Source organism: Malaya genurostris, chromosome 2 (assembly GCF_030247185.1).
Source record: "Malaya genurostris strain Urasoe2022 chromosome 2, Malgen_1.1, whole genome shotgun sequence".
NCBI classification, from domain to species: Eukaryota; Metazoa; Arthropoda; class Insecta; order Diptera; family Culicidae; genus Malaya; species Malaya genurostris.
Window position 1 is genome coordinate 289,732,121 of NC_080571.1, and position 22,325 is coordinate 289,754,445.

The 22,325-nt window shown below is 37.3% G+C and overlaps 1 protein-coding gene across 1 annotated transcript; it reads right to left on the minus strand.

The window, feature by feature from the left end:
- Positions 1-1,767: 1,767 nt before the first annotated feature.
- LOC131430521 (uncharacterized) lies at positions 1,768-19,586 on the minus strand. The gene is made up of 8 exons (XM_058595574.1): positions 19,095-19,586; positions 18,884-19,040; positions 18,171-18,819; positions 17,984-18,110; positions 12,396-12,755; positions 12,112-12,342; positions 11,827-12,045; positions 1,768-2,993 (listed from the first exon to the last, which is right to left on the minus strand). Exons 1-8 carry the CDS (start codon positions 19,183-19,185, stop codon positions 2,842-2,844), a joined length of 1,986 nt encoding a protein of 661 aa, XP_058451557.1. The 5' UTR covers positions 19,186-19,586; the 3' UTR covers positions 1,768-2,841.
- Positions 19,587-22,325: the final 2,739 nt, after the last annotated feature.

Genomic DNA, 22,325 nt, shown 5'->3' on the forward strand with positions numbered 1-22,325 from the left:
CTTACTAACGCTGGGGTGAAAACGTGACAAGTAAATCCATACGAGGGAGCAGGGCGTTGAAACTGTGGCGATATTACAGATATCCGATGGTTTCCGGCAACCTTCCAAAATTTTACTTGGCTCAGAACTATCTTCCCGACGACGCTTTGCATTGGGACCAAATCCGTCGGGCTTGGGCGGCAGCGGCGACGAAACAGGCACTTTGCGCGAGAGACGAGATATTTGCTGACTATTCTTTTTAATTTCGGCCTTCAGCTCAGCAAAAATCGATTCTGTTCTCTCTGCGATAGATGCAAATGCGCTTCCAAACGAAGAAACCGAGTCGCGGAAACGATCAAGTTTTATCAGTTTACAACACTCATCGGATATCCAAAACAGGTTGGGATTTTCGTCCAAAACTTTTTGAAACGGCTTGTTGAGTTTTGCGCATTTCATATGTACCAAATGATGGCAAAAACCCGAACACTCAACGAAATCTTCCTCCGATTTTACAGTTTTGGCACAACGATCACAAGCATTAGCCATAGTGGACAAATCACAGGATGCCGACAGTGAAATTCAGATGGCGCTTCGGTCGGGTGAGAAAGAGCGTGGAACTGAGTATCTTGATAAAATGATATCTTCGATAAGCGCCACTTCGCGATGCGATAGCAAAAAAGCGGCAACGAAACTGACCGAAAAACACCAAATTATCTTTTCTCCACCACGACACAAAAAACTGTCCAATTTTTGTCGAGACTACGAGTAACGCAGGGAATAAAAACGAATAAAAACCACTATAAATCAATAAAAAGTGCTTAGTGCGTCGATCACACAAACAATGGCGGTACGTTGTTTACAAAGTTGTGGTTATTTGACCATCCACAGAAATTGGTAAGTATTTTACATCAATATTAAATTAGCAAGAAATTGAATTTTCAAAAGAAATTTGTTGATGGGGGTCTGAGGCCTAAGTTAATTTTAGTAAAGGGGTCCATGACCCAAAATAGTTGGGAACCCCTGGTTTAGCCAAACAAATATATAGCGTGAAGTGAACGTAGCACCCAAAATAGTGCCTCCGTGTCGATCTCTGCTTTCGATCGCTTCGCTAATGCGGTATAACTCTCACCGTCAATGTGTTTTTTTTCTGTTTTCTAGGTGGTTACTGAAAAATATATCATAACAGTCACAGAAAACATACGTCAAATCGTCGTTCAAAATATGACCTTGTAGCACACTGTGGATCTATTTCATATATTTGTATGGAATTGTAATGTCTTATTTGTCGGTCTTATATCAGGCTTTAGTGTTTTACAGAAAAAAGTTCAAAAATATGAAAATGACACTTGATAATTATTATTGAATATATCTGTCAAGAATTTATATTTTACATAGTACTTGCACGTGTTTTATCCAGTATTCTTCTGAAATATTTAATAAACAGGTGGTCTAATTAACAAATATGATTATCTAGTTAAGACTATATCACGTTGTGGCAGAAAACGCAAGACAGATGGCAGAATCAATGAAGGGTACGACAATATTGAATCCTTTCCGTCTTTTAGGTTATTCAGTTAATTCAAGCATGTGACAACAGTAACGAGATTTTTCAAATACTATGAAACGTTGTTAATTAATTTTTTACGAAGTAAGGGAGAAGCGTAGTCAAAACACTCATACGTTGTGACATGACAATCATGACAACTTGAAAACCAAGGCCAACACCAAATAGTTGCCGAGTTATGCGTTGCAAGATCCAAGTTGGCCGATGCTAAACCCGTTCGGAAGAGGGTGGTGTTCAGACTCGCCAGAATCGCTTCTTGTCTGGCAGGTGATCTGTGGATGTGGTAAAATCATAACGAGCGCCATCGACGGAGAAATTATCAACGATGAATTACACAGACCTTCTGTTACTATTGGTTTTATATTTGTACAAAACATTGATTCTTTGAGAAGTACGAGGAAAACTGTGCGGGCATTCGGACATAGGGAAAAGTTTCAAGCTTAACCATTAATTATTTGAGAACTCATGAACAAATTCGTTTACAGTCTGTCCAAAATATCTTTCTAATTACTTCTCTATCACTACAGCTTGAAACGGTCTTAGTTAAATTCATATAATTACATTTACTTCATACGTTTCAAGACTTACGAAAATAAATACGAAAAATGAAATATTTATCAAAATCTACAGATTTCGTTATAAATCGCATTGAATTCAAACGACATGTAATCTTTGTACCAAGAAAAAAAAAATGAAATCAAACACTATTCTAATCACTAATAAATTTGATACAACTACCTAAGTATCTTGAGTCTGTTACCTGAAAATTTGCAAGCGTAATTTGGCAATATTCTGTTTATTTTCACTTTTTTCCATTAGTGTTTATAATTAGTCTAATTTTGCTAAATATTACAATATTACTTCACCAAAACATTTCTGCCAATTTATTTCCCTTTTTGTAAGATACTTCTAAACTACACGATAATGTCGACTATTTACGTTTTTTCAGTTTAGGGATCCTAGATTCTCCATAGCTTTACTGATTTTTAGGATACACTCTGCAAAACAAGATTTTGTGTCTATGCCAAAATGCATTAAAAAATCAATCATCAATTGACCTAAAATTTTCTAATCCAATCTAAACTGACGATGCAATATAAAATAATAGTCGGCTTCTATTTCTGTTAGCAACGAATCAGTACTGACACACAAACATACATCGAAGCGAAAATTTCCTTCGCCACCGCACACCTTGTTCATTTCGTCTACTATCACAGACCGTACTTAATTGTATGGAGGTTTTTACGAAGCCGTAGTTCGTAGCAAATCACGAAGCATGCTGATGTCGCCTGTCATCATTAATCCAGTCCACTCAATTTCATTTTGAAATTCCCACAGCGAGGGAAATCTACCGGCGCTTTTGGCATTTGATTCAGCTCGCCGACCTGTAGAATCAAACCCATACCGGTGGCCATGTGCCACTCGAAATGACAATGTATTAACCAGAATCCTGTGAATGTTGTTTTTTTTGTGAGTTAGCAAGAAAAGCATTGCGCATTTTTGCAAGTCCGGAGATAATGTTATGAATGAAGGGGTGTGCAGTTTTCCTACGATTGCTGAAGTTGGAGTTCGCATATATGTAGTTAATGGGAAGGTTTATAATATATCCAATTCATTACTTTTCAATTCGATATTCAGTTTTATAACATGGTGACTGAAATTAGTGCATAAATTGCAATACTTTCAGTGTTTTCCAAGTGAGAATTTTGTCATTCCGAATCCTTGGGAACCCTAATTCATTTGCCTACAAAGAACAGCACAGCACAAGTTGATAATGAATATTAAAGTAGAATACATTATACTTTTTTTGGGGGTATTATAACGGATTTATGGCCATTTTATGTAATCCAATTACTTATTAGGAAAACCATTTCTTGAAGCGGTAATTGGGAGCTCTGAGAGAACTTTCTGCTTCTATGGGTTTTGCAACCACGATATACGAATTCGGTTTCCTGATCTGAGTTATGAATGTTGTAAGTTTGAATTCATCAAACACGACAAAATTTCTCGTCAAATCGTATTCGGTGTTGGCAGCACCCTGCCAGATTTTAACTAAACTTTTTGTGCATGTAGACTTTGTCACAAAAAGCAACTTTGCATACTTTGTTTTTCAGAAATTGATCTTAGACTGTCTTTTGAAATAAGTCGAAATTTGTTTCATCATTTTTGCCTTTCTCTCTAGAAATGTAATAGAATAAATTTCATCTGAGTATCTTTATCAATTATTATCAAATTAAATCTACTAATATAGCAAACCTAAAATGAATCAGTCGAAGTAACTAAACATACGTTTTCGTCACGAAACGGTTTTCACTTTGGCACCAAAATAAACAATAACTATAGTGAATTGAAAGTACAATGTCACTTTGACAGTGTACAGTGTATGGTAGAATGCGTGCTTGAAGATATGACGGAATATTCCGTATTACCATTAAATTAAAATTAAAAAATAAAGTAAGTAACGTTTTTTGCAACTTTCTTTTAAAAAAGCAAAGCAATACCAACAAATTTCTTTCCGGTACCTTCAGTTTCAGTTTTTTTGTAAATTTTGTTCATAATAAATTTCCAACTAAAATAATAAAAATATATACGTCATAAAATTTCAAAGTTTTGATTTGTTTTTTTTTTTTGCAAAATTTTCCCAACAATAGAAATTCTCTGTATTTGTACCAAATTTCTTGAGATTCTTTGAACGGATATACAATTTTGATCATCAATACATTGTTTCTGGTGATGATTCCAATATTTTGAATCAAAAAAATGTACATGTCATCGCTTTAATTTTTGAGTTATATACAAACATGTGAAAAAAAAAATGAAAAATTCATATATATTTATAAATTCATCGATTTCTTAATGTTTTCTTTTGATTGTGCAGGAAGTTGAGCGAAAATTGTAGTTGGTATCACTAGCAATCGAATGATGTATAAAAATATATAGTTCATCGCTTTGAATTTCGAGATATTTACGTTCATTGTAAAAAGTCTCAACTTTTCTTAGGTCATCTATCTACAGTTTTCATTATAACTTTGGGTAGACAACCCTATTTTCAGTTTTTTCAGTGCATTATAACTTTGGGTAGACAACCCTATTTTCAGTTTTTTTCAGTGCATTTTGTTTGTGGAAGTAGTACCTTTCCAATGGTGAACAAATTTTGAAGATCGGTTGACTAACAACAAAGTTATGACTCGGTAAATTTGAAGTATTCAATATTTTCTATGCGACGTTTTTGCCAAAGGAAAGAAAATTGGAAAGCAGATAGGGCATATTGGGCGCGTGAAAAAAACTTGGAACGGGAAAAATCAAATTTTCATTGATTTTCCTTTACCAATCGTCTGCTACAAAATTTTTGAATCAATCTATGAACTTCACAAAATTCGAGGGTGTAAAATGTATTGAGATTCGTTGAAAAACAGTTGAGCTCAAAGTTATCGTTCCAACTTTTTTTGAGGCTTGGTATTTGGAGTGTTTTTCGAATTGTTGAATGGTTTCGGCTGCCGAGACATGTTTCCTAAGATGTGCTTTCGTTAATCCCCAAAATTCCTCAATTGGTCGAAGTTGTGGGCAATTTGGTGGATTCATGTCTTTTGGGACGAAAGTGACATTTTTGGTAGTATACCATTCTACCGCTGATTTCGAGTAGTGGCAAGAAGCAAGATCTGGCCAGAAGACAACAGGATCCTTGTGGATTCGAATCATGGGTAGAAGTTATTTTTGTAAACATTTCTTGATGTATATTTCGCTGTTCATTGAAGCAGTGGTGATTAAGGGTTTCGAAATCTTACCGCAGCTATAAATTGCTTGCCAGAGCATAGCTTTCTTACCAAATTTTTCGACTTCAATCGATGTCTCGGACTGGATTAACACTTGCCCTTCTCGCACCGTATAATATTGTTGTCCCGGCAAGGATTCGTGATCGAGTTTCACGTAGGTTTCGTCGTCCATGATTATGCAGTTCAAATTTCCAGCAAGAATCGTATTGTACAGCTTTCGAACCCTCGGCCTGATTGATGCTTCTTGTTCCGGACTACGTTTAGGATGTTTCTGCTTCTTATAGGTTCGAAGATTCAAACGTTCTTTAGCACGAAGAAAATTTGACTTCGAAGTGCCCACTTTTTTGGCCACATCCCGAACTGAAACCTCCTTCTTTTGCTCGAACGCCTTCAGTATACGTTTATCCAACTGAGAGTTAGCAGGATCTTTTTTTCGACCCGTTTTCGGTTTATCCTCACCGAACTTGCTGATTTCATTTCGCACGGCTTTTTCACTTACCCCTTCCATTTTTGCTATCTTTCTCAGTGGCAGTCCGCGTTCTGTGCACCATTTGTAAACAATTTTTCGACGTTGTTCTGCTGAAAGTCCACGCATTTCGAAACAAACTAATGAAAACGAATAAACAACTGCACAAGTGATTAGAGAAGAGTGTAAACAACACGACGCAGCCATAAAAATTGACAGACTTTGAACCATTGCGAAATGGCAGCGCTTTGTGGTTGCGTCCATACTTTCTGGGACAGTCTTTAGATCGAAGACGGCGTCGAAAAAAGGAGGAAGTGCGAAAAGCAATTGTGTGAGTTCGGACTAAAAGTCCGGATCTGTCAGTAAGAAAACTTCCAAAAAAGCTTGGTTCTCCTGCAAACACTGTCCATAACGTTCTTAAATCCAGGAAGCCAGGAAGGCCGGGAGCAGAACAAAAACGAGTCTCAGGAACCACCAGAAGGACACCAAGGGGAACCAAATATTGCAGAGACCAGATCTTTCGGTACGTACTGTGGCTAGAAAATTAAAAATGTGCCTTTTTATCGCGTACTTCCAAGCAACGGAAAGGTATGAAGTGGTTCAAGATGAAAACTGTACCGAACCGTGATGATAAAATAGAATGTGACAGCTAAAACCCAGACTCCCAAGTTGTATCGCGAATATTTGACGAAGTTTTCCTACGTGAGAATGTATGATTTTAAGACAGCTTCCTGGAATGTCTTTTTATACTGCCGTGTAACGGATCCGACGTAGAGGAGCATTTCAGGACGTAGAAAAAGGCCAAGTTTACCAAAAAATATTTGGTTTGGCAGGCAATATGCCCAAGTAGTATGTTAAGTTGCTGTCCTATATTTTTCTACTGAATGTCCAATTCATCAAGTTAGTTTATATCACTATTGTAGTAGCTGTTGTGTTATGGAAAAAGCCCAATTTTTCTGTGTTGTGCAACATATTCCGTTATTACGAATGTTTATTCACAACGATTGTGCAACTTATACAAAAACTCATGCATTGATCCCATCACAAAGGCAGTAATAAAATCAGCGAAAAAAGGATTGTGAAACTCGCGAAAACTACTACGTAATGTAAACAAGAAAGGGGACATAGAAAACTTAATTTCTAATGAGTAAGTTTCACATTTGATTTTCAATACAACTGATCTTAACCCAAACATGCATCTTGTAAAATAATCTGCACATGAAAAATGATAATAAAATTGTAGAATTGATATTTTGTGTTTTTGTAAATGAAAGATCGACAACGAACTGCATTTTTATAGTGAAACAAATTTTCAAGCGCCTTTGAATTAACGTGTTTTGATGATTTTACACCATTTTTTGTAAAAAACAGTCTATTGTTTTGGGGACGGGTATAGCGTGATGGGTTAGTCGATGCCTTTCACGCAACCCACATGGGTTCGATCCCCAACCCCGCACATAGGGTCAGAAAGCTTTTCTGGCCCGAAGAGGTGAATGACCTTAAGGTTAAAACCTCTATAATCGAAAACAAAAAAAGTCTATTGTTTATATTGAGAATTATCGGCATGGCGTTTAAAATACGTCTACTCAAACATTCTTAAAATTTTCAGACGATTTTGATCAAACTAATGTTTTATTGATCCAGAAGAATCTCGAAATTTTTCTTGAATATTTTCCAATATGGCATCGATGGTAACAGTGAGATACGCACTGTAGGTATTATTTTGGTAAGCCCATGTGCTGGAGTTGAAAAAATAGGTTGCCCAACCGGTAATATATAACTATGAGAGTAACTATTATGAACTTAACTTTTCGTTCAATATCTTTAAATAGTGATGTCAGGTCTGCTCATTTTTTTTCACGAGATAAAAACCGAATACAAATTATCTGATGGATTTTTTTTTCATTGCGTATGTAATGCTGTATTTCTGCAACTTTAATGATAATATTCTCATGTCTGCAAGTTTTGCGCTCATTTCAAACAGATAAATCTTACACAACTTTTTTGCAAGTTTCGCATTTTATATCATTGTTTTTCTAAAACTGAAGAAAACTGCACACAGTGGCCTAAAAAATCAGGGGGCAGCCAAAACTATGCGAACTCAGCAAAATTTTTTTTTTCGCTATTCGGCTTATCATTTTTTTATTTCGCTCATTTATCTTTCGCAATATTTATAGCAATTTCGACGTATATTGTGACCGATACAATTACGACAGCCGTTTGGAAATTTTTTGATAAATTGCACAATTTTTTTAGCTACTCCAGTTTTAAATGACGATCTTAAAATTTTTGCAGAACTTCTATAACTGCTAGTGAAACATGAACAAGTTGGTGATTTGCTGCACTATTGGTTTAGATGTACTTAAAGTTGTTCTACGGTGATTTTTTCGGTAGTATTGTGAAACTTAACAGTTGTAAATTGCACAACAAATTTTAATATATTTTAGAATCTTTCAGAACAAATCTAACATAAATAACAATTTTAAAACAATTGTAAAACATCTTGCAATTTCAATGAGTTACATTTACTACTTGGGATGCAGCTGTGGTCGAGCAAGCCAAGCCTTTATTACTTCCGGAAATATACCGTGAAAAATGCCTAAAGAAACAATTGTGGCTCTTTCCACGCAGCCATGACGCTCCCTTGCGATTCTGGTTTGATTTTGCATCTTGTCACAATGTCAAAGATGTTTTGAATTGGTATATATTGAGCTCTCGTGTAGAGAAAACTCTCTCAATTGCTACAACCATAGAAAAATTTCGAAAATCTTGCACAAAAGCATCTAAATCGGTTACTGAGAAGTCTGCTCAGATCCTAATGGCTGGAGTAAACACAAAAGTTCGGAGCTTCTTCATGCAGCCTAATCAAGTAACTATAATTTGCACAACTAACTATATAAAAAATGCATCTTGGATTGAAATAACACAAAATTCGTTCTATTCCTAATTTATTCTGTCCAAATTTTGTCGCCAATAAGTTTTGTTCTAGTTTTCACCCTAACTGCTGTCACACCGTTTCACAGTGATGCCAAGGTGGCAGAAATCCAAAAAAAAATTATTTTTTTTCTGCACTGTAGTAATTTTTTTGAATTCTCAGATAAGTGAAGGATTACAGTTTAAAGCATAAACAATTTTGAATAAGAAATAATCTTTCCATATCCTCTCAAAGATAGGGTATTGTAAACTTTCTTTCCATCCTACCATACAAAATATATGGCGCAATGATGATGTTTTGCGATTAGAGTGCTGGATAGGTAGGAAAGGGCTGCCACTGTTCAATAGTATTTGATTTTAAAGCATTTTTTCTTTACCTTTCAACAACCACTGCACATTTCCGCACCTTAAAGGTTATTCTCAATTGTTTGCGGGGTCGACTCTAAAAATCACAACAACTAGACTAGACATTTGTAAATGAAGTCGGTGTGAGTAAAATTTAAATAAATCAGAATATTTATAACCCACATAACATAAAACACCTACATAAATGTCGTTACATAAATCTATTTATAAATAATAAAAAAATTAGTAGAATTTCATGTTTTTTTGTGAGAGTATCATTACAGTACAGTTGGTACCGACTCGGATACCACGTTTGAAAAATTCTTTTTCCTCAGATTCGACGAATGAATCGATCCAATTTTTGGTGGTGTCGTAGTTTTTGAAACTGGCCTGACAAGTTGTGCGCCATGGATTGGAGCAAATGGCAACCGTATGGAGCAATGTCTGGTAAAAACTACGGCTGGGGCAGAACTTATTTTGTTTGTACTTCTTTTATTGAAATTTTTGCGTTTTTTCATAAAATTGAGTCGAAAAACTTAAGACTGCAAGATGCAGAACATTTTCCAAATATCAATATTTTTGTAGAAAACAAAAAAAAGCATTTTCGTTTGTTACTCTACCATTTTTACTAATAGTGCAATAAACTTCAACAGTTGTAAGTTACAACATATCAGAAAATAAAAATATCAAGATAAGCCCTTTTGGAGAAAATTGATGTTTTCAAGATATAAGGAAAAAGTTTTTTTTCAGTGTATACATTTTCCACACAGGTTTAATCATAATCTGAAACATTAGTGAAAGCTACAAATGAATCACGAAATAAAAAAAAAACAAAAATTAATTTATTAAAAAAATCGTAATGTCACTTTTAGGTGTATCGAATATTTTTTCATACAATATCAAGATGGAAATATATTTAGAGACCTCAAATTATCAATAAAAAATAATCGAGCTGACGTTTATCGTGTTTGCCAACTTTTGTATGGAGAGGCATTACTGTGCGTTTGTTCGTTTGTTCGAAGCCAGTTACGCACCAAGTTTCAACGCAATTGAACTGTTCAATAGTATTTGATATTAAAGCATTTTTTCTTTACCTTTCAACAACCACTGCAAATTTCCGCATCTTAAAGGTTATTCTCAATTGTTTGCGGGGTCGACTATAAAAATCACAACAACTAGGGCTAGACATTTGTAAATGAAGTCGGCGTGAGTAAAATTTAAATAGATCAGAATATTTATAACATACATAACATAAAACACCTACATAAATGTCGTTACATAAATCTATTTATAAATAATAAAAAAATTAGTAGAATTTCATGTTTTTTTGTGAGAGTATCATTACAGTACAGTTGGTACCGACTCGGATACCACGTTTGAAAAATTCTTTTTCCTCAGATTCGACGAATGAATCGATCCAATTTTTGGTGGTGTCGTAGTTTTTGAAACTGGCCTGACAAGTTGTGCGCCATGGATTGGAGCAAATGGCAACCGTATGGAGCAATGTCTGGTAAAAACTACGGCTGGGGCAGAACTTATTTTGTTTGTACTTCTTTTATTGAAATTTTTGCGTTTTTTCATAAAATTGAGTCGAAAAACTTAAGACTGCAAGATGCAAAACATTTTCCAAATATAAATATTTTTGTAGAAAACAAAAAAAAGCATTTTCGTTTGTTACTCTCCCATTTTTACTAATAGTGCAATAAACTTCAACAGTTGTAAGTTACAACATATCAGAAAATAAAAATATCAAGATAAGCCCTTTTGGAGAAAATTGATGTTTTCAAGATATAAGGAAAAAGTTTTTTTTCAGTGTATACATTTTCCACACAGGTTTAATCATAATCTGAAACATTAGTGAAAGCTACAAATGAATCACGAAATAAAAAAAAAACAAAAATTAATTTATTAAAAAAATTGTAATGTCACTTTTAGGTGTATCGAATATTTTTTCATACAATATCAAGATGGAAATATATTCAGAGACCTCAAATTATCAATAAAAAATAATCGAGCTGACGTTTATCGTGTTTGCCAACTTTTGTATGGAGAGGCATTACTGTGCGTTTGTTCGTTTGTTCGAAGCCAGTTACGCACCAAGTTTCAACGCAATTGAACTTTGATTTGGATCAGTTCTTTATTCAGGTTCGTGCACATCCCCGTTGCAGCTGCGTGAAAATTATTTGTTTGAAGAAAATATTCTGGGTCAGTTCCAGTTTTCTCACGTGAAAACGAAATCACAGTCATTCTAGTTGAACCATTGTTATCCCTAAAAGGTATTAGAACTTTTCTGACAATACTTTCATCAAATCGGTGAAGTTTACAATACATCATCAAAAGTATTACACTGAAACCATTATTTACAAACTAAACGTGGGTTCGTAAAGCGAGGTAGATCGTAAAAAAAGTTTACGTTATTTGGGATTTAATTTGTAAAAAATACGTTATTTAGAATTTGGTTCGTAAAAAGGGTTGCATAAAAAGAAGTAACGGAAAAAAGGCCTTTGTAAAGAAAGTTTGGGAGTTTCAGTACTTTTGAATCAGACAGTAATATTTCCTCGTGTAAGTGATAATAACTACACTCATCAAGATCACGCATCTATCAAAAATCGGTTACATCACAAAACAATCCTAGGCAGCTGTGACATGCCATTGCGCGTCCCCCCGAGATAAAGTAGCCTTTCGAAAATTTCAGACAAGCCGTACCCATTTGAGGACAGGTGAGTTGATGCGTGAACATGTATTTTCACCAAATGCTCTCTTACCGGGATTTTTTGCCCTGAAACGTGTCCGCACAAAGCCCTCGTTTGGAATCGATATCGTGTCCTTGTACGGTGGGTTGTGGCTGTTCGGTTTGCGGGTGAATTTATTCTCCCTCAAGTAGTCCAGCCGGCGATCCAGCGCTTCCTCCGGCAGTCGGCCCATATCGGTGACGATGAACCGGTACCCGTGGATGTGGTACGGATGATAGAAATCCTGAGTATCTGCGAATTAGTAGAAAAGTTGGGATTAAATCGAACACGGCCATGTGGAACCAATCAATAACTTACAAAGTGCAGTATCAAACAAGACCACCTCAACGATGTCATTCAGGTTAACCTTTACTTTGTGCGTGCAAAAGCAAATTTGGTGAGTGTCGCACTTGGCTGGTAGGTGCGTATCGTTACAGAACAGCCGGCGCTCGTCGGTAATGAGTTCCGGTTGAATCAACAATGGAAAACTGGGTGAAGTGTAGCTGATGTTGTTCGTAACTCCGATAACGTTGAAAGCATCTCTAACAGCTAAATACAACAGTTGAACTCTAAAATCTAATCGTAACCGGGCCGCTACTTACTGGTAAAATGAACGAATCTCTGTTGGGAGAACAACAGACTGTTGTTGGTTTCAACTACGTCGAACCCGAAGTACAACCGTTGATCAGGGGTTGCCTCAATTAGTGCTTGGTCTCGGTAAACTTCATGAGTTTCCAGGTCCGCGGCACAGGTATCGTTATCGAATGGTGTGTAGCAACGTGCGCTGTGGTGGTTCAACGTTTTTCCCAGTGGAAATACATCATCATAATTTGGCGGATCGTCCACCGGATACATGAGATCTTCCGTCGGAATACTGGGATCGGCGTATGACAGGACGGCAAATCCCTCGATTCGCATTTTGTTGCAAAACCCGATACCGCGTACTCGAACCCAGTAATTGCCTGTAGAAATAGTATTCATTAGGGTGGAACGGAATTTTGTTTCTAGCTGTAGGTAAGTTTTCGTGTTCCCTTTAGATCCCAAATTTAAGTTCGATCGGTGGAACTATATTTTCGCACCCTCGATTTAAATTTTGTGTGAGATTCGTTATGGGGTGAGTTTACTTCTTACCAAAAAAAAAAGACATATCAAAATCAAACATCGATTTAGTGCGGAAACTAATTTTGCGACCAAAAAAAAAAGGTCGCTCGACCTGGTTTACCCCTATGGAATCCAACACAAAAACTGAAAATCGGTATTTATCTGCATGAAAATTGAAATATCTGTATTTTGAGAGAGCATATCTGTATTCCTGTATCGAGAGTACAAAAATCGGTATAGTTGGCAGCGCTGCAGCGATTGTTGGAGCAGTGTTGCAGTATCACCGACACCGACCAACGAAGTATTGGTTTTTCGATCGAATATGGTTCGGTCGAATCCTAGCTATCTTTGCTTTTGTCAGCGTTATTAGGAATACGAATGAAATACGACCGAAAAAACAATACGTCGTTATTCAGAATAAGGGTGATAATGGAAATCGAAGACGTGTTTAATCAAATACAATTTTCCAATTAGTCAGAAGATGTTTACCTTTCAATACATACCTCATGATCAAAAAAGAACCGGAATTTCATTTTAAAATTCCAAAAAAGCTGAATTTCATTCAAAAACAGCGTCGTGTTGATGTGGCCGAAGAGCCAAAAACTCAACCAATATCATCAACCAAGCACCGTACTCTCCAGATATAGCCTAGTGTGACTTTTTCCTCTTCCCCAGACTCAAATTGCCATTGCGGGGAGCGCGTTTTGAGACCATAGAGACCATAAAAGAGAATTCGCTGCGTGAACTCTAAGACAAGACCTGACAACTGGCTTCTTATGCTTCCTTCCGAATCATCCTTCTCGTCATTTTCGCCCTATGGAATAAATACCAACGTATCGGCTACAGTGTAGCCATATTAACCGATTTTTAATAACTATGCTAGGAAAAATATATTACATTTAAATTTGTAGACTTTAGGTTTTTGATTTGAAAAAAACATGAAAAATGTTTTGGTGAATGCAGTTCTTTATATAATATAATTAATAATATAATTAATGCTTAAAAACAATTATTTGAGCTTTGATGACAAAACACGAAATATCTCATGTTGAACGCCAAATCGAATCCACTGTTGACGTATTACCGGATCTTTTGGAAACCGGAAAAAGTCAGGTTTGGATAGAAGTGCTTAGTACGACCACAGTGTGGAACACAACAGTTCATTCTTCTCGTAAAACTAAACACATTTTCGGGTTTACACTAATCTAACAAATCTTTTTTGGTTACACTTTAATTCACTAAAAAGAAAAACGGTTTGATTCCTATTTTAATTACACAGTGCTATAAACATTTATTACCAATGAGATTGAAAAAAGTGGAACATTCTCCGAAAATTTTCATTTTCATTGGTGAGCTAAAATTATACATTTTAATAAACTTGTTTTCTGATTTTCTTCATACTTGGCATCATTGCTCGCGTACCCTGCCAAAGTTTTTTTTTCACAATGTACAGGTAGCAACATCAAAATCAGCCAATCAGAAACTGGTCCATTTTGGAACAAAAGCAGCCCCCCCAGATGTCAGGTCTTGTCTTAGCGTGAACTAAAGGCCATACCTTCGGCGGCCTATAAACGGCTATCCGCATTAGGCCGATCCGACCGATCCGAGCTCTCCGGCGTTTACTTTTTCTCTGCTTCGGCTATGGCTGAGCTGCACATGCACACAGCTGCATGTGCAGCTCAGCCATAGCCGAAGCAGAGAAAAAGTAAACGCCGGAGAGCTCGGATCGGTCGGATCGGCCTAATGCGGACAGGGATTAAAACTGCCGCAGGAGGAGAGTACTTTGTAGGCGATAATAAAGAAATTTATTAAAAATTGAAATTTTGCGTTTTTAAATAAAATTCCGGTTCTTTTTTTATCATAAGGTATACGATAGTAAACGTATTGCATTTATAGTAATTTTATTATAGTACCTAGTACTTAGTAATTGAAGTATTCCCGCATAGAACGAACTTATTGTTACACTTCTACTGTTGATGTCCCACTTTTTTAACCCAAATTAAAGTGGGACCCCCAAAGCACTGAAACCGTAACCGAGTAGTTGATATATTTTAAGCATAGCTAACGCGATGAAAATATGAACACCAAAGGATGATCAAGAAGTCAGCTGTCAGTGCCTCAGATCGTAGCATGATATCTTTATTTTCATTTATTGTGCTCAAACGATTAATCTGAGTTCACGAGAGTTCCAGAATAAAATAAGGGTTTTTTAAAAATGGAAAACCATGCCCCACAATTAACTTTTTTACTTTAAGAAATATAAAATTTGTGTTCTCGGAAATGTTTTAGCTAAATTTAAATTCAATACGTTGTCGAACTCATGAACTTTCCATCTTGTATAGTTTTTTTTTTCTTCGGAGATTCGAACAATCTTAGATTATATGTTCTTGATCTAAGGAGTGTATCGATAAGTAGTTAGCAACATTCAAACAGTTATTACTCTGAAATAGCTTAATTTTTTGGAGCGTGTTTTGCGGTGACATGTCAATAACAGCTGCGCAACCGATTGGTTTCGGTACGGTTTATCGTTTCAATGATGAGTCGAATTGTTCCGGAAACGCGAAAGAAAATTCTGCACACTTGGTGCTCAGAAAGTGGTGTCACGTACAACGAAATTGCAAAACGGGTGAAAGTGCACCACACCAGTGTTAAAAATATTATTGAGAAGTTCGGTAAGACCCTTTCCATGAAGGATTTGCCCGATCCGGTAGGAAAACGAGTCGCAGCCAGCCCGGCCGGGACTTAAAAGTTGTTGAGTACATCAGGAAAAACCCATCGGCGTCGACGCGGGATTTGGCCAAGCAGTTCAACACCAGCATCGGGATGATTCAACGGACCAAAGTTCGGAACTCCCTGAAAACGTACAAGAAACAAAAGGTGCCGAAAAAGTCCCTGGTACAGCAAGTTCAGGCCGAAACAAGAGCGCGAAAACTGTTTAACCGTATTCTACAAAATAAAGACGGACGCATCCTGATCGACGACGAAACCTGCCACAGGGAAGACTCTCAAGCGCTGCCCGGACCGCAATATTATACGAAATCGGTGTACCAGGACCTGGACGACGCTGACACCACGGTGGCGATGGAAAAGTTTTGCGGTCGTCGATTTTCTTCACGAAGGGCACAATTAACGCCAAGGTGTACGAGGAAGAATGTTTGAAGAAGAGATTGCTGCCACTGTACAGAAAGCATAAGGCTCCTTTCTTCTAGGTGGCTTTGGCTTCAGCCCACTACGCCAACTCCGTTCTACAGTGGTTGTCAAAAAAAATGTGCAATTCGTGGAAAAGGACATCAACCCACCGAACTGCCCGGATCTTCGACCAATTGAAGGGTATTGGGCAATTGTCAAGCGTCACGTTCGAAAGGAAGGTACAGTGTCCCAAAACATAAAAAGCAAAGTCTTGGCATTACATTCCTTTGGTGGAATTTGGCCTTTCTGTTTCAACAGACTTCGCAGCCGATTCTTAGTGTACATAATCATTGCATGGCTTGTACTATGGATCCTACTGACACTAAGAATCCTTCCAGGTCGGGGCTCGAACATACGACAACTGGCTTGTAAGACCAGCATCCTATGCATTGAAAAGTTAAAAAAACTGGACAGCTGCCACCAGGAAAGTTACAAAAGGAACTGTGCAGAATTTAATGAAGAATGTCAAGTCCAAAGTGCGAGCGTTTCACAGAAACTAGGATTTTCTTCATTTTCTTCATATAATCAGTGAAATCCATAAAAATGTAATTTTTCTACAATATATCGAAAACTGATGTCAAAAAAATTTTTTTTTCACTTTTTTATTCAATAATCAATGTTGCTAACTACTTTTCGATACACTCCTTACATCGAGAATGCGTGACAATTTCAAGCTCTGATAGCCGGATGGAGTTTGTGTGGACGTTTACTAGCAAGACCTGTGAGCTGGAAAAGTTTTCTGACTAGTCTTTCACGGAAGAGGTCTACCAATGACAAATGATGCGGTTAAGACGAAAAAACAACCACAATACAATAGACACGATAAAGTAATTTTGCAACATGACAATGCTCGCCCACATGTTGCACAGCCGGTAAAACACACTTAAAATTGCTCGAGTGGGAGGTCCTACTCCAGCCGCTGTATAGCCCAGACATTGTTCCCTCCGAGTGCGTAATCGGCTTCCTACCACTTCTCTTTGGACATAATTTTTCTACTAATAACATCCTAGGTACAAGGATTTGAAAAACAATATTTATGAAAAACTACATTCTCCTCTTTTAGAAATCAGTTCTGTGAATCAAATTGATTTTTCCGACCGTGCAAATGCAATGATTTGATATACTGAAAATGTGCTCAAAGTTTCATCCAAATCGAAGCAAGCCGATCCTTTGTGAGGTTAATTTCCGGTATCGCTGATACGATCCTTAGCCCCTCAAACTGCTGTTTGAAAGTCGGTTTTCGCAGTAATTGCAAAGCCTTTCGAACTTGATCAATGGACTCATAGTAGCTTCCAAATGAGTCTAAGATTACCTGAATCGGCTCATTTCTTCTACGATATATTTTATTCACAATTTTTGCGAGAAAACTAATCACACGAGCAGCTGTTCTCAAAATGAGCTGTTTACAAGGTGGCAGTCATCCGTTTGTCACTACAATGTTTAAATCAGGTGATTTATTGCATAACTGTTGACAAATTGAGGCTATCTTAAAGTTCAACCTTCATTTAACGAACAATGTTGACTGGTTACTGCGATTGATTTTTTAATCTTCTATACTGATGCGATATATGGTTGTTTAGCATGTATCCCATTAATATTAGGTCACTTTGACGTCACTTTGAAGGATCTAAAAGCAATTGTCAGATTCTCTGTTTACTTTATCTTTCAATTATTTCGGCGCTATTATTCAAATGGTTAGCAAACACCATCTAGTACGGAGAGCAGAATCAAAATATTTGATGTCATCTTATGTTTAGGTAGTAAATGTAAAGATTATTGAGTTAATAACAGAAGAGAAAGTAAACAATGATAATCTCTCACTTGTTCATAAGATATGAAATATTCATGTCGACTTGTACATTTCTTAATTACTCGTTGGTATTAAGGGTTGAACTCTTACCTTCAGGTTTATCCGCAAGTACAACGAAATCGTACCGTTCTCCTGATATCGAAATTAGCGTATCCACAATTTTAGCCTTCACTGCACCTCCGTCCGTTGAAATAATCATCATCCGGTGCTGTTCTATCTGCAAATTCTACTACGTTAGAATAGTTTCTCTGACGACAGCTGCGCCGAATAAACTCACCTGTAGTTGAAATGGGCAGTACTGACTGCCGGCACTGATGAGCCGAAAACGGTACCGATATCCTGGCCGTACTCTGAAAACTGTCAGTGGAACGTAATCTATGTGTTTGTACCTACCGCGTCCATTCACCAGTATGGAATCCACCTGCATTTGAGAGCTTTGCAAACCCGGCACCCATCGTTCCACCGAGTCCAATGTCCAGTCGGAAATGATCATCACGTGCTCCGATAGGTCCCAATCGTACAGATTCCTGTTTATATCATTGGGATTCCTAACGACGGCCACTCCAATATGGCCGTTAGCTTTCTGATAGCCCGCATGGGAATGATACCACTGGGTACCAACTTCCCGTGCTTGGAAAGCATACCGGAAAGTGGTTCCAGGTGGAATCGGACACTGCGTAACCATTGGAACACCATCCATCCAGGGAGTTTCCTGCTGGTGAAACCCATGCCAGTGGATTGTGGATGAAAGGCCTTCCATGCTGTTGGTTACGTCAACCACAATCGTGTCGTTGCGACAAACGAAGATCGAAGGACCCGGCATTTTGCGATTTATGGACACCATTCCTCGCTCCATTCCGTTTCCTGTGATGCATTGTGGATGAAAACAGTGGGTCCGATTCCCACGCTTGCAGTCCCAGCAAGCTCTAGAACAATGCGAGGTGAAGTTTTTCCATTTACTTGTTCCCTAATTCTAATCCGTAAACTTACGATCCCATTGTTGCATAACTTTCTAGCTTCCATTGATAATAACAAACTCGAGGTATTTCATCAGTGCTACAGACCCGATCGCATTGATCACCGGGAAACACCGGTGCACCTTCTAGCTGATGGCTTGACTCTAAGAACAATTCGTACCATATTTCCTCTGGAAGTTTCATTATCTAGAATACCACATGTATGCAATTGTTAAAACACTAACTTGGCTTGGTGATCAGCGGAAATCCAAAATATGCTTCGGTGAAATTCAGAAGCCGGGGAGTTACACACACTATAAATACTATTAGTCGCATATTAGTTCGAAAAAATATGCTTTGAAATCAAGCGATAGAATACAACTAACTAATCAACTAACCGATCCGGTTTTATGAGCGAACAGCTCCCAGACGTGCTTATCACTGGTACGCGAGATCTTAGGACCACCAGCTTGATGCGCATTGATGTTTTGTTTTATTTATTTTTTTGAAGTTTGTTACTAAAACAAATTGTGATTGCAGAAGAAGCTGCTACGTAAACACAACGACGCAACCAATGAGACGGAATGTTTCCGGTATATGATTTTATAGCATGACAATTACAATAATTCCACTTATACGAGAACAGCTTACGTTTTAAGTATAAAGGCTTTGCAATCCCAGCGAAACCCGGATTCGAAAAAGATCACAGTAGCCGTTCGCTTCCATCAAAATTTTTCGAAAACCATGACAGGTAGAAATCTAATACCGTTTTCGTTTATTGATCAGAGCAGCCCGAAAGCTGACCCAGAGTCGCCCAAACAACGTTTGTTATGTTTGTTTTAGCAACCTGAGGTCGCTCTAGGACGGACTCCAATCGCGTAGTTTCGCTCTGAAAATTTTCTCGGGTCGCACCACGCATCCAGCAAAGTTTCTTTATTTTTTCTTTTTTTCATGAGTTGTTGTTTAGGGCGCGTACCACGTGTTTGTTTTACTCGGAGTCAGAGTAGCCCGCGTCTAGGTTCAAAAACGAAAACGGTATAATATCGTTTTCGTTTATTGATCCGAGCAGCCCGAAAGCTGGCCCAGAGTCGCCCAAACAACTTTTGAGATGTTTGTTTTAGCAACCTGGGGTCGCTCTAGATCGGACTCCAATCGTGTAGTTTCGCTCTGGAAATTTTCTCGGGTCGCACTACGACATCCATGCGAGTTTGTTTATTTTTTATTTCTTTTAAGAGTTATTGTTTAGGACGCGTACCACGTGTTCGTTTTACTCTGAGTCAAAGTCGCCCGGGTGTAGGTTCAAAAACGAAAACGGTATAAGGATGAAGCAAACGTGGCTGCGACACGCGAGTGATCTGCAGTCGCCTACAAAGAAGTTTTAATATTTTCAGTGAATATCTGTCAAAATGGAAAATTAAACCAAATGCTGCAAAAACGCAAATTTCTTTCCTCATAAGCCAAGAGCTTCTTTTGTCGTGAATACGACTTACTTTACTATGGGGTGCCTTTTCAAAATTTACCCTCTGAGAGAGTGATAAGTTTTTGATCGTGAGTATCTCTTGTTGTATCTAACGAATCAACATAATTTTTGCTACATGCCATCGGAAATATGATCACAATTTTATGATAAAATATTCAGTTGTTTGACATAATCTCAAATAATTCAAAATTAAACTTTTCTGAAATGTTTGGTATAAACGAGTATTAAAGAGGATAATTCATAAGGCGCGTTTGCCTTTCTCGTATTTTTAAAGCTCATAGCTCAGTGATCTGTGAAAGGATTTATATAATCTGACTACCAATAGAATCCAATAGAGTCGACACCAGCCAATCAGAACGCGTTCTAAGGAAGAGAACAAAATATCTGCTGCTGTACGAAAAATCGTTCGAAAAAATGTTCCGAACAGTGTTCGATATCGTAGTGAGTTCCACAATTTGGTCTTTCTGAAAGGCAGGAATGAATCCCGTACAGCATCCGGATAGTTTCTTTCAATAAAATGCAAATCCGAAATGAAATCATCGAAATTAAAATTCTATATGCTGCTTTTTTTATAGCCGTTACGACCGCCCATTAGTGAAAAAGCTACAAACGAAATCAGGTAAAAACAAACCTCTGAACAAAAATTGGATCGGTTTGGATTCTATCTCTACTGCGAGCAGACGAATTTAGTGCTAGTTTCGCTTCCGACATTAGCGATTACGTCACAGCTGCCGGTCATTTGCATTGGTGAAAAAGCAACGGTCGAGAGCATTACACAAAATCAGCCGTTCTAATGGCTCTAAAAGTTTTCTAAAGAACTATTAGGATTTGTTGTTCGCAAATCGAAGGGAAATATCCTCAGTTTAGTGCAAATGTAGAACTGTTTGATTTGATTTTTGCACTTTTCGCTGTGTGAAATTCACAATAATCGAGATCAAGTGAAGCCTTCTTTGTTTTTGCGAAAAATGTGGAAAAGCGGAATGCTTGCATAATTCATACAATTGATCAACTAATTGATATTCGGATGTGTTAAGGAACATGTCAGTTGTTTTCGTATTCACGACATCCAGTTATGTCTCTGACATTACCCACCCGCCTTTTCTTAAATCAAACAATAATCACATTCTCAAATTGAATGGCTTGGAATTGACATGATCTGATCAAGCAAAATACTTAGGTTTAACGTATGACAAAAAACTCACTTTCAAGGATCACATTGAAGGAATCCAGGCAAAGTGTAATAAATATATTAAATGTTTATATCCTCTTATAAACAGAATTTATAAGCTCTGTCTAAAGACCAATTTGGTAATTTATAAACAAATTTTCAGACCTGCCATGCTTTATGCAGTACCAATTCGATCAAGTTATTGTTTCACCAGGAAGAAAACGCTTCAAAGGATTCAGAATAAAATTCTGAAAATGTTTTTGAAGCGTCCTCCATTAGATGTAATGTCACATAATATTATAAGCAAATTCCGACAAAAATCGATGGAATCTTCAATTGATTCGATTCGCTCTCTGTATTCGTTAGTAAGTTAGTATATACGTTCATTTTCCCCATCACATAATACAAGCAGGTTTACAATTTTCCCTACACAAAAATCACAGAATTGCGGAAGCAAATGATGTCCAAATTAAGTGTAATAACCAAATTAAGTGTATATAATAGAGCTGAAAAGTCACCAATGGTGGCTGAACACCCAACACCCGTGTGCTCCCGTCAAAATTTTTCGAAGACCACTTTTTGCTCGTTTTAATATAAAATGTAATAAATGAAATGTTTAAGATTGTGATTTTGTCGTGATTCTATGCTACACTACTGCAAATCCACATTTTTAAAAAGTGTTTGTTGCGGCCAAAGTCGAAAACTCTACGTGTACGAGAAAGGTTAACTTGAACCGAGTACCGAACGAAGAAAAAAGACGTGTGTACGGCTCGATAGTATAATTCAATCTGATTTTATTTCGCAGTATGTATGTAGAGAGTAATGATA

Excerpts from the sequence above, each read along its gene's own strand:
- LOC131430521 (XM_058595574.1), bottom strand. The coding sequence starts at position 19,185 with ATGCGACTAATAGTATTTATAGTGTGTGTAACTCCCCGGCTTCTGAAT. Across the intron at positions 12,046-12,111 it reads CTTGTTTGATACTGCACTTT|ATACTCAGGATTTCTATCAT; the intron begins GTAAGTTATTGA and ends ACTAATTCGCAG. Across the intron at positions 2,994-11,826 it reads TTTCAGGGCAAAAAATCCCG|GATTCTGGTTAATACATTGT; the intron begins GTAAGAGAGCAT and ends CAACATTCACAG.